Source organism: Betta splendens, chromosome 16 (genome assembly GCF_900634795.4).
Source record: "Betta splendens chromosome 16, fBetSpl5.4, whole genome shotgun sequence".
NCBI lineage: Eukaryota > Metazoa > Chordata > Actinopteri > Anabantiformes > Osphronemidae > Betta > Betta splendens.
The window spans coordinates 12,656,460-12,669,286 of record NC_040896.2 but is presented as its reverse complement, the minus strand read 5'-3'; the positions used below and the strand labels follow the sequence as shown (position 1 = coordinate 12,669,286).

The 12,827-nt window shown below is 48.2% G+C and overlaps 1 protein-coding gene across 1 annotated transcript in view; it reads left to right on the top strand.

Moving 5' to 3' along the window:
- adamtsl4 (ADAMTS-like 4) overlaps positions 1 to 11,273 on the top strand; it is a 21,635-nt gene extending 10,362 nt beyond the window's left edge. Inside the window, exons 5-17 of the mRNA XM_029130181.3 lie at positions 11 to 113; positions 4,452 to 4,591; positions 4,953 to 5,157; positions 5,569 to 5,753; positions 6,872 to 7,037; positions 7,468 to 7,734; positions 7,865 to 7,994; positions 8,087 to 8,291; positions 8,422 to 8,595; positions 8,676 to 8,861; positions 8,952 to 9,131; positions 9,264 to 9,411; positions 9,495 to 11,273. Coding sequence (XP_028986014.1) covers positions 11 to 113; positions 4,452 to 4,591; positions 4,953 to 5,157; positions 5,569 to 5,753; positions 6,872 to 7,037; positions 7,468 to 7,734; positions 7,865 to 7,994; positions 8,087 to 8,291; positions 8,422 to 8,595; positions 8,676 to 8,861; positions 8,952 to 9,131; positions 9,264 to 9,411; positions 9,495 to 9,625 — 2,220 coding nt within the window. The 3' untranslated portion in view covers positions 9,626 to 11,273. The remainder of the gene's footprint in view (positions 1 to 10; positions 114 to 4,451; positions 4,592 to 4,952; positions 5,158 to 5,568; positions 5,754 to 6,871; positions 7,038 to 7,467; positions 7,735 to 7,864; positions 7,995 to 8,086; positions 8,292 to 8,421; positions 8,596 to 8,675; positions 8,862 to 8,951; positions 9,132 to 9,263; positions 9,412 to 9,494) is intronic.
- The last annotated feature ends 1,554 nt before the right edge of the window (positions 11,274 to 12,827 follow it).

Sequence of the window (12,827 nt, the reverse complement as noted above, 5' to 3'; positions counted from 1 at the left end):
TGCCCTCCAGGTGTGTGGAGGAGGCGCATCGGACCCGCGAGCAGAGCAGTGTGCAGCCTTTAACACCCAGGAGTTCATGGGTCGCCTCTATGACTGGGAGCCTTTCACTGAGGGTGAGGCCGGACTTGACATAGTTTAGAGTTTAGCTGCGCAGCTTCGATACGATAATAGGCTTATGTGAGAGCAGGGAGGGGGTGAAAAGCAATAGGAAAACGGGAGTTTTAGTGAGTTTTGTGCCCCCGCCTCCCATCGGAGCATCCGCACGGAGCGTCGAGGGTGGCGAGAGGGAGCGCCACGGAACCACTGGGACTCGGCCTGCTTTTACTGCCTCTGCTCTCCCTCCTGGCTTTTTCCTCTCATTTGTCCAGCGTCTCCCTGCCTCTGGTGCCAAGCTTCTCCTCCCAGCTCTGACTAAGCACGCGGATTCCTACAGAGTGAGATAAACAGAGAGAGAGGGAGGGAGAAAGAGGGAGATGGAGGTGAGAGGTGATGGGATGCAAGTGTGTGTCACGTGACCGCTGGCAGCGGAGGGAGGCGACGTGGCCTGTGTGTGCATGCCTTTGTCTCTCCACACGTGTGCGTGTGCAGTCGCGAGCGTTTTGTTTACTCTCTCGCTAAGTGTCCAACAGAGATTTAGCGTCTTGTATTGATTTCCTAACGGTGCCGGGGAAAGAAAGCAAGTTCTAGGGAAGGCAGCTTTAGCATTCGAAGAATTTGACAAAGAAAAAGCGTGGATTAGGGAATTTTAGAAGCTTGGGGGGGATTTGGAGAAGGGGAGGAAGAAGCACAGCTGTGGGATGATATCAACCATATTAGTCATTAGACTCAGAGATGTGCGTGTGCTCAAAATGTAGAGGCTCGGATTAATGGGCCTGAGATCATATGTGGAAAAGTTTATTTTTTTGTGTATCTGTCAGGTCTGTCAGTCATTCCTGAACACACACACACACACACACACACACACACACACACACACACACACACACACACACACACACACACACACACACACACACACACACTGCTTCTCTAATTGATGTTTTCATATTAACAATAGATCAAACCAAGGAGCTGTTTTCCTTGAACCACACAGACTTATTACCCAACTCTGTAGCTCAGTGTTTTTGGTTTCTGCTGTTCTCAGGTGGCTAAAAGTCGGTGATTGCTGCCTTTAAACCATTCTTCTTTCTAAACCTGTCCACTGAATGCGTGCACACAGCAGCTTCATGTGTTCGCCCTGCTGGCAACCTGCCCCGACTTCACCCGGCCTCCTGCCAGCTATGAGCTGGGATCGTCTCCAGCTCCAGAGCCAGACAGCAGAGAAGTCTGTGTGTATAACCCATAGGTGGGAAGCATAACTTATTTCCATTGCCTGAGACGTGATGAATACTTTAGATGCTCTGCTGCTTGATTATCCGTAACACATTGAACTTGAAGAGAGTTTTTCAAAGCCAGCCGAGGGCAGTTTCTTAACAGCGGAGCCAGAAATTATGTCTGCTGTGCATCTGTACCAGGAGTCATCCCCAGTGTATCAGCTGGAGTCAGACTGTCTGCACAACACAGGGAAAAGCCCCTCACCCCCGTCCCTACTTCTAGTCATTTGAGAAATTAGTAAGTTGACCCTGAATATTTTAAATATCTATATCTTAATATCTATATATATATATCTTATATCTTTTATTATATTTTTCCACTTTAAAACCACAAAGAGAGGAAAAACAGAGGCAACCACTGATAGAGGTGGTTCATTAGTACCGAGGACACTTCATCCAAGGTACATGAGTGTTTTGGACCATAGGAGTCGCAGAATAGTCAGATATCCTATTAGTTGCTGTCTGAAGTATTAGCTGATGACTCACGCCGGGTCAGACGCCCTTATACTGTGCTGTAGATGATCCTTTTCCACTCTGCTTAAGTAAACTGAACGCGACTGTTTACTTCAGTCCGCTCGCTCTGGCCACAACCCAAGCCTTCATATCTCGTTTCCCATCAACAAACTGGAGGCTGTGAGGACTGTGTGTGCACAGTGTATTAGTCCTCTACGTCCAGCTGCACTCATCTGTGGTGGAGTCTGTGCAGTGCTGCAGATCTGGCTCCTGTCATGATGCCTGGCTCCATGGCGCTGCAAGGTGACGCTCGGTGGTGTGCTAATAACTAATGTGGCATATGGTTTGGAAGCGAGAGCTTAAGTTGCCACTGTGGTTAAAGATCACAGCCGTGATCGTCCCCGCTAATTTCCCGTCCACAAGCTCAGCTCTGAAAGCTGTATCTCTGCAGTTTTGTAAGCGCTGCACGTGCAGGTGTTGTTTTACTTGAATATTTCCTTTTCTTCGGGCCTCATCCCCTCTAGGCTCACCCATCCTCCCCTCTTCCTGTCCCACTGCCTCTCTCTTTCTCTGTCCCCGTTGGAGTTTGTTTAGACGGAGAGATAGTGGGGAAGTATATTTAGACGACATATATTCCACTGTCTGAACACTAAGCTCAGAGAGGCAGGGAGAGATAGTGGAAGAGACAGCGAGGGCACAGATGGAGGCAAAGGGAGAAACAAAGGAGCAGCGAGAGCTGGCGAGAGGAAAGCGAAAGATGAAGCGCAAACGAGAAGGAAAGATTAAAAAGTGAATAGGAGCTGGAGCAACTGCAGGACAGAAAGGAGGAGAGGTGGGAGAAATGAAAGAGGAACGCGACGGAGGCAGAGAGTGCATGTTCCACTTGTAGCTCTCTGTTGTGTCACTGTTTCCAGTGTAATCTTTCAAAGATAACTGTGATGGGCAGAGAGCGAGAGCAGGGTGGAGGGCGGCAGGCTGGGAACAGAATGAAGGTCTTTATTTATACAGTGCATTGGGTTTGTACACTGATAAAATACCATAAGAGTAGATTACTAAAGATCGGATTCTGATGTCGTGATCATTAGCATAATTATCTTATTTTATACACACTCACTGCTCCCTATTGTCATTTCACATGCTGATGACATACTGGTGTATACTGATGAGCACAGAATGTGCAGAATCACAAAATGAAAACAAAACTCTTCAAAATCTCATATACATGTTAATGTATGGACATATTGAAGGTATTTAATAGCTGATACTAGGTACATTTCTATAGTGTATTTATATATTTATTACCTTAACTCGCCAGTCTGTTTGTGGAAGGATAAACAGTCTGTTTAAATTGCTTTCAATGTCTGACTTCCTTCCACCTCTAAGATAAACCTCCCATTTGAAATGAACCTCAAGCATTTTTTTTTTCAAACCTCATACCTTTATTTGTGTGTTAATGCTCAAATGAAGCAAACCATAACAATGAAAAGGCGTTGAGGCCGTCCAGTTTCTCTAATCTCTACCTTGTGTGGATTTTGTGTACTGCTTGAGTTGCACCCAATGAAGCATTGTTTCAGACGTTCAAAGAACTATTTTGTGAAAGCATATCAATTTCTCATGTTTCTAATACATGCCCTGTGCTTTTTTAAGTTCTCTCTTGGTCTAGACCTGGTTTTCTTTCTTTATTTTCAAATCTTGTCATGGTTTAAGTGTTTTCTTTTTGTTCGTATGTTTCTGCTTTAGGTTTGCTGCGAAAATGACGTCACACAATTAAAGTCACACAATTTGTCGTTAAGGCGCTGAACTCCCAGTAACGGGAGCTCCCCCCTCCCTCCTGAAACCTGATCTAGAACCCCCCACTCCTGCTGTGAGCTCATGTCTACTGCTGCATTTCACAGATAAACGTGAAGCAGTAAAGACATTCAGAAGCTTATTGTCCTTCCTGCATTTACTTTCTGTATACTTTTTGCCTTTACTTTTTATGCTTTCTGCCCAAACATCAGCACCTCCTAGTAATGAGTGAAGCACACTGTGTTGTACTGTGTGTTCTGACATGCAGACCCTCACCCACCACAACATTAGACACCAGCTGGAATCAGTTAGGAGCTGATCAGTGTTCTGTGACTGAGGAAGCTTGAAAATCCGTGGAGCTCGTCTGACACCGACAAAACCAGCATGAACTGGAACTCACGGCTCTTTCTTTCTACTTTCTCTGGATTTCTTTGCTTGTAGACGAAGCCTTTGTATTCTCCACCCGTCTGCGTGGCTGCCTACTCTCTAAACCTTGAAGGCCTTCTCATTTCCTCTTTTACCTTGAAGGGGTTTGTCTGTTTCCCCCGCGCTTTCCCTCAGCGAACCCTGTTGGGCTCCTCACAGAAACTTGACCTTGCTCAAGTTTATGTTTATACCTCTCTCCTGGCTGTGTGTCTTGTGGGAGGGTGCAGCAGTAAAGGGGAAATGGCAAATCCCTGAGCTGTCTGAGCGCCCGGCGTTATATGATCTGGCCTCGGTTTTTCTGTCCATGTGAAAGACGTTCATCACCTGGCACGTGCATAGAGAAATTGCTGGAGACCTCCAAGTCACAAACACTAAAGACAAACCTGTGTGTCGCCTCTTGTCCCGATCCAGTTGGTGTGGACAAGCAGTGCGAGCTCACCTGCAGGCCGGCGGGCTATCGCTTCTACGTTCGCCAGGCGGAGCGCGTGACAGACGGGACTCCCTGCTTCAACGTCGGCCCCAACGACGTGTGCGTAGACGGGAAGTGTCTGGTAAGTAGATTTACTCGGCGAGATGTTTGCTTCAGGTGTCTGAGCACAGAATCCTGACAAAGCCCAGAAGCCGAGTCTCGGCCTCGCGTCTGCTGCCTGATTTATAGTGAGTGTCGCAAGCATTTTTTATGACCCTGCTCCGGGCCTCTTTTCTCTCATTTGTGCTCTGACTCTCAGATTTTGCACTTAGTCCAATCCTGGCAGGAACCTGACTCGGAACAGTTACCAATTTACAACAGTGGAATAAACACTGGCAGTGGTTGTTAAATGTCAACAGGGACCTTCTCTGGTTCTCCTCATTACACTGCCCCACTTTCCCCCCCGTCGTCCAACACGTCGCCTACGTCTTTTCTCCTTCCAGACCGAGGGTTGTGACGGGGTGCTGGGCTCCGGCACTGTGACCGATAAGTGCGGCGTGTGCGGCGGGAGGGACGTCTCCTGCAGAAAGGTGACGGGGAGCTTCCACAACGTCACCGTTCCCCTGGGGTACCACAAGATCCTGGACATCCCGCCCGGAGCCACATTCATCAACATCACGGAGAGACGAGCGAGCCCCAACTACCTGGGTGAGACACCGACGCTCAACCACACACACATGCGGCGTTTTAGGTTTCCTGAATTACCCCGTTTACAACTCCAGCAAAAGCGAGACGTTGGCTGGGAAATAGTGGATTTGGGAATTAGATTTGGCCCTGTGAGCTGGCTCAGTCTAAGTCAGTGGGATTTTGTGGCCGTACAGGCTCAAGCAGATAAAACTAGTATTGTTGCTCCTATGAAGCAAGTGAAGTGTGTGTATGAGTGTTTGTCCTGCCAGCCCACAGCCTGGTAACGAGACGAAACTCCAAAGTCTGTATTTGTCTCTCTCTCTCAGTGTTTGGACTTATGTGGGATTCTTGAGAACTCACCAGACTAAACAAGTTAAAAATAAGGAAAAGAAAACTTCCATCTTGATTCATTGCCTCTTTTCGTTTCTCCAGCGATGAGGAGTGGGACAGGGGCGTCCGTGGTGAACGGGCGCTGGGCCGTGGACCCTCCAGGTCAGTACCAGGCGGGGGGGACCACCTTCAGCTACACCCGGCCCCGAGCACAGGCGGACGGGGAAGAAGCCAAAGGAGAATCCCTCAGCGCCCCGGGTCCGACCACCACACAGCTACAGCTTTACGTAAGTACGAGAGCGCGGTAAGGCATTTATTTTAAGCCTGTGAGCAAACATGAACCGGGACACGCCAAAATTAAGTTAGGCATCGCGCACAAGGCTCACGTGTAGCGGCTCGAGGCTATGCTTTGTGTGAAGATCCTCCAGATAAGCAGCATTACTTTAGCATTATGGTGGGATAAAAACAGCTACGCTAAAGTTGACCTGAGCCACATCAGACTATCCACAGCTTAATAATAACAACTCCAACCTTAGGCTCAGATCTTATTAAAGAACAGGAGTAATGTGCAGTTTTACGTCCTGTAGTTACAGGGCAGGAGAGGGTGAAAATAGCAAGTATTCATCAAGGGCACAGTCTGATGTTCAATCAACATTTAATAGGACATAGAAATAAGACCCAACATGAAAACCACTGCAGCTGCACTCTGAGGCCACAATGCTCATTAGCTGCTGGAAAACAAATCATTGAACGGATGAAAAAGGTCTGTAGATCCTTGTGACTCCAGAAAGAAACTGTTTGGAGGCAGATCTTGGACCGCGGACCTTCTATTATCCCAGCCTGTGAGATTTGACCAACACCTTGGATCAGAACCTCCAACAGCCGGACCCTTTCAGACCCTTAAATTAACTCTACTTTAATCTGTCCAGAAAGTTGTTGGTGGTTTTATTTGGGCTCGTGTGGCGCAGCTAACAAGCTTCGGTTCAGTGCAGCATCAGTCACAGCTGAAAAGCCACAGTGCTTTAAGACCTGTAAACTCAGCCAGTAATCATTCATTCATGATTTCATCCTGCACGCAAGCGGTCAGACACTGTAGAGCAACTGATCAAATGACTTCAAGCAAAATATAGCAAATCGAATCCTTGTTGTCACGAGGCTGCTGATTAAACTTCAGATGACCTTAATTAGATAAAGCCAATAAAGCTTCAGAGTTAGTAACTTCGTACTCAGAGCCAATGATTCCACGCTCAATGAGCTATAATACCTTAAATATCATAAGAAATATTTGTCATTTGATTGAGCAACGTCAGAAATCATTCATAATTTTGACATGGGCTCCCTGCAGCCGTCACTCTGACCTCCTGGTCAACTAAAGGGAGGTTCTGCTGCTTGCCTTACTCTGCAGATCATATTCCACAAGGAGAACCCCGGCATTGACTACGAGTTTCACATCCCCGTGGACAAAAAAGAGGGAGCGCAAGAGAGGCCGAAGGACATAGAGCGGGAGCCAGCGAGGGAGACGCCCAGAGAATGGGCGAGGGAGCGCGAGCCAGCGAGGGCGCCGCTCCGCAGTGAGTCCTTCCACCGCTCCACAGGTCTCACATGTTAGCGGGCGCGCCGAACGCAGCGCAGAACTGAACCGAAAGCAAGACTCCAACATTTAGACTCCATTAGCCGAGGAGACACCAGCTCCCGGCCTTGGAGGGTTGATGTAATGGGCGTGGCTGGGGGTCATGTGAAGGCATTGTTGTAGGAGTGTGTTTGCGTGTTTGTGCGTGACCTACATGGGACTGTCTGGTCCACAGGTCCGCTGAGACTCTGACCTCATCATGACATCATGAGCCTGTGACTCATCGCCTCGCTTAGTCTCTGAGCATTTGCATTTCCTCACACTCCATCGCTCTTTTTCCCCTCCTGCTCGTGTTCGTTTCACAATCCTCGCCTCTCTGCCCGTCTCCTCCGCCCCGTCCCATCCGTCTCCTCCTTGTTTTCTCCTCTCAGGTTCTCTCACCGTGTCCATAGAAGAGCCGCCTCTCGCTCCGTCTGCTGCCGGCCCTTCCTTTCCCTCCTCCTCCTCCTCCTCCTCCTCCTCCTCTGTGTTTTCGCCCTCCTCATCGGCCCGATGGACACCTGAGAGGATGCAGCGAGGGTCGGCGCCCAATAGGAACGCTCGAATCCCGCCGCGCACCGACCAGCCGCTGGACACGCAGTCGCCGTTTGTTTGGAGGAGAGGGGAACTCACAGAGTGTTCTGCTTCCTGTGGCAAAGGTCAGACTGATGCGACACACTGTATACGTGCCTGTTTCTCATTTTACAAATGAGACGCAACGTCTCCCTCCTCTGGTCGCTGGGGCAAAGCACAAGCGCGCGGCACTAAAATTCACCAATCTGTCGGCAGGTTCTCAGCACAGAGTCCTTCTGTGTATAAATCGCTTCACAGACGAGGAGGTGCCAGAGAGGGAGTGTGACTCTGCAGCCAAGCCGGTCCCCGAGGAGGAGCCGTGCAACACGCACCCCTGCCCACCGTTGTGAGCTGGATTCACCCCCGGCGTCCTTCACTGCACATAACAGACACGGCATGTGGTTCAGGCTAATGAGCTGCTGCTTGTCCTTGTGCTAGCTGGGAGACCAGCGCCTGGTCGGAGTGCAGCGTGTCCTGTGGCTCCGGGGTGCAGCAGCGGCAGCTCCAGTGCAGGCAGAGCTTTGGCCAGCGCTCCACCATGGTTCACCCGCAGCGATGCGCCCACCTGACGCGGCCGGAGGCCACGCAGAGCTGCCAGCTCAGCCTGTGCTCCCACTGGGAGGTCAGCTCCGACTGGAGCACGGTGGGTCTGCAAGGAGGAGCTCATGCTTTTATTATTAGTGCCTGTCAGGTCTTCAGCCTGCAGATTATTAACGAGACAGAAAGAAAACCTGAAAGTCCTGACTTTTAGGCCTCCTCTCTTCTTGCTGCAGTGTTCAGTGGACTGTGGGGTTGGACGGAGGACAAGGAGCATCCAATGCGTCAGTGACGAAGGCAGCACAGTGAACGACAAAGAGTGCAGCTCCAGGGTCCGTCCACAGGGAAGCGAGGAGTGCAACATGGGGCCGTGCGTGACCAACTGGTACTTCACCAGCTGGTCCAAAACCGTGAGTAAAGCGCGCGACACGAAAGAGAGAAGAACACCAGCTCCGCTGTTCTCTTCAACGGGGTCTCCCACTACCCGCAGTGTTCGGCTCAGTGTGGCCCCGGAGTGCAGAAGAGGGAGGTGGTGTGTCTGACTCGAGGAGGGGTCCGAGAGGGAGGAGGAGGAGGAGGAGGGGAGTGTGTCGGGGAAAAGCCGGCGGAGATGAAGGCCTGCAACGGGGGCCCCTGTGTGCCAAGAGCCATGTGGTACAGCAGCCCGTGGACAGAGGTGAGACGGCGGGCAGCGTTATCCGATGAACACAGCTGCGGCGTCTCTGCGTAGCATTCAACGGAACTGACGGGGTTTTTTTTTCCCCAGTGCAACGTCTTATGTGGGAATGGAACTCAGCGGCGAGACATCATTTGTGTCCAGAAGACGGGGAATGCTTTTACTGTCGTGCCAGCCAGCGAATGTGCACATCTGGACAAGCCAGCTGTGGTCCAGGAGTGCGAGATGGGGGCGTGCGAGCCGCAGTGGTTCACAACCGAGTGGAGTGCGGTGAGAGATGGGGGGGAGGAGGGATGTGGGAATGAAATGAGAGAATGAGAGACTAATGGCTTGTGTCACACCAGTAAAATAATGAGAATAGTATCATTATATAAAGCCTGTTTGTCTCTGCTGTGTTGTCAGTGCTCACGCTCCTGTGGAAAAGGTCTACAGATGAGGGAGGTGCGCTGCCTCACACCGGACAAAAGGCACAGCCTTGAATGTGATCCCGATACCAAACCGGAACAGGAGCAGGTCTGCAACACAATACCCTGTAGTCCAGAGGTCCCAGGTCGGTGTGAGTGCTGATAAGTCCATTTATTTCTGTTTTGGCTTCCTTCCTCCTGACCCCTCTCCACTCCTCTTCAATCACAGATGAGAACTGCCAGGACACCCGTGACAACTGTGTGATGGTGGTGCAGGCCAGGCTGTGCATCTACTCCTACTACAGGACTGCCTGCTGTGCTTCGTGCACGCACAATGCGCTGCGTGCCAAGAGGCACTGACCTGCCCACCAGGTGCAACGGAACAGGTGAAAAGGGCCGGTTTCCCCTACAGCAACGACAGCGTAGAAATGGACGTCCCAGAGTGGACGTGTGACGGCGGATCAGACGCGCACAGCTCTGTGTTACCGGGTTTTGAACCGCAGGCTCCTCTGAAATAGATTCTGATAGCTTGTGCACCAGCTTTAATGGGTTCATAATGTCACAGAGGGCTGAGTGAAGCATTTGCTGTTTTCTACTCTAGGAGGCTCATTTCTGTGCCTTGATTGCAATGAAAGGTGCTCATTAAGGACACAGCTGTGTTTCAGCAGCCAATACGGCCTTTTTAGAAGATTCCTCCTGCTACAGAATCAGACGACAGATTTAGTCAGACCTGCATACCACTAATTATGTGCTTAAAAATAATTACCATGTGCTACATACAGTAGTGTAGCAGTGTATACAGTAGTTACATGTGTCTGAGATCTACAGGAAGAGATCTGCAGAGGTCCCCCACTGGGTTCCAGTGGCCACCACTACTAAGCTAGAAGGATTTCATTTACATGTCCATGTCCTACGTATTCTTTTCTGTTTGCCAAAAATATTTCCTCAAGCGTCCTCTTATTTTTCAGTTCAATATTTGGACAGATGAACCAAAGGTGTGAGGTGACAGTGGCTGAACTTGACCAAATAAATATATATTAGAGCAAGATGAGGAGTTTTCCCCTAACAAGAAGGTTGGAGGGATTAGTCAAGCAGCCCAGGACCTGTAGTTCAGAAAGTTAAAAGCAGCCTTGTCTCAATAGTTTCTGATCATTTGAGTTTTTGGTCGTTTCATAAGTTTTATGCACAACAAATACAATAAGGTCTATTGTCTTTAAGCCAAGGATCAGAAACTCTTAATTGGGCTGAAGTTTAAAAGTTCTTTCCTGTTTTCTCACCGTGTTTCTTCCTGCAGCACCTCCCTGAGTGGAGCCGGTGAATCTGTCATATAAGAAAATGTAAAGCCACATTAAGGAAGAGACAAATGCAAACATATTGCGTTGATTCGACTGAAAATTTAGCATAGTGACAACCTTTGTACACGCACGTAAGGATTCTGCGACAGCTCCTCTTTCCCTTTGCATTCTTTTTTCTGTTTCCCGCACCTTCCACTCAGAAACATACTGTACTCGTCCCCCTCAAAGCTGAGGAGGCGTCTGTATATTTGACTGTAATTTCTTTCGGAAAAAAAAGCGCTTATATTTTATACCTAAGTAGAATTATAAGAACTGTTGTAGATTGCATTTATTCATATGTCATATAACTATTGTTTTATGTATTTGACAAGAAGATTAGTGACTTTTAACGACTCCATTCGCTTCATGAATTGTGTGAGATGCATGTGTGTGTATGAATGTGTGCTTTGCGACTGTGACTTTGAATGGGTCATTATTTTCTCGAATCCTTTGTAGTAAAAATGTCGTTTTATATAAAAGCAATAAGGATAGTAATTTATCTGTTATCGGAAGAACATGTAATTTATTTTGTGTTTCAGGAGGTTGTAGCATTATTTTGTTACCAACAGAGATGAGATTATTAATACACAGATGATTTTTTATCATGAAAACAAACGGCGTGTAAAGTTATTATCTTAAAGCTTTGTTTTAAATAAACCTGATAAAAAAAGAAAGTGATTTGAATGTTTGTTGATCGGTGACATAGCAAGTTTCCACCAAATGGTGGCGCCATTGATTCTCATTAATAGGCTTACACTGAAAATGTCAGGTATTAAACGTGGGCATGACTATTTACTTTACTTTATTAATTTTATTACAGCAGGTCTTTATATGATACACCTTTTTTAAAAAAAAGCAGAATATTGTGGGGCCTACAATAAACAAAGGTATGATTGCAAATCCATGGTAGATGATATGAAAAAGCAAGTTGAGAAAGGTCAGAGGTCTTCCTGCCTGAGGTCTAACGGAGGAGTGGCTGGAAAAGAAGGAGTGTGGTCCAAGTTAATGCAGGAAAAGAAAGTTAATGCAGCAAACAAGAGTTTAAAAGTTTAAATAGCACAGCAACTTCTGCTGTGTTAGGCCTGTGGCAGGATGTGGGCGTACCAGGTCAGAGGACAGTAACCACCGCAAGGCCTTTACACAACACTTTATTTACCAGTTCACTGAAACATATGGATGTTTTACTACCTAATGTGAAGACCTACATTTGTTATTTCCATAGCCTAATTATTCAAACATGTTTATGCAAGAATTAGTTAATGACTGTGACTATGAATGTTTTGAGTAATGATGCATATTATGGGGTCAAGGGTTTTTATCTGTCAACCGTCCAACAATATAAAATTGAATTTAAAAAATGAATAATTGAGTTGAGTATGTAGCAACTTACTCTTCACCAAGCAGGGGGGCTTAATGGCACCATGCACCTCATCAGGGCGCCTGGATTTGTAAAAGCCCCGTCGAGTGATGGCATAGAGTAGTGTGTGTGTGTGTGGGGGGGGGGGGGGCTGTATGGTATGGAGGATGAATGTGGAGGGGGATGCTAGCTTGTAGAGGGCACGAGGCAAGGCAGGCAGATGGTGACCTTTTGGTGCAAATTACCATGAACCCCTTGACTCTCTTTTCACTCATCGTCTGTCATTCGAAGAGTCTGTGCATGCACGCACCATCTTGGAGGAAGGGATAAAACCCATTGCACGCTGCCTGTCTGTGCACATCTCTGTGAAGTAGCCCAATGTCGACCAAAGTACAAGCAGTAAAGTAGGCCAGCTCCGTCCCGGAGCTATCTTCCCTTCCCTCTGTCACACATTTTACTCTGCGTGGGTGTGAGTGTGACTTCTGGCTCGGGCGTGAACAGCTGTAGTAGTCGTGACTGCGTGCACGACATCGGCGGCGCGCTTCGGCTTCACGTCAAGAAGCATCTTTTCAGCACCAAGGCCAGGGCTAGGGAAGCGAGAACAATAGGCGGCTCCGCGCGCGGTGTCGCGCAGGCACTGTCTGAAAGGTTCCATCTTAAAATCAAATCGACGCTGAGGCGAAACGGCATTATAAATTCTTGCGAAAAAACACGTTAGAGTGAGGAATGTAATACTGTAGTTCCGTAGACAATTAAACGCGTAAGTGTGAATGAGAATGCGTGTGAAGATATTGATTTTTCAAATTCGTTCTTTTCGCGGAACAAATTTGCCAACGGTCCCTTGTTGTTACGTCACAGCCTAGCAACCGCT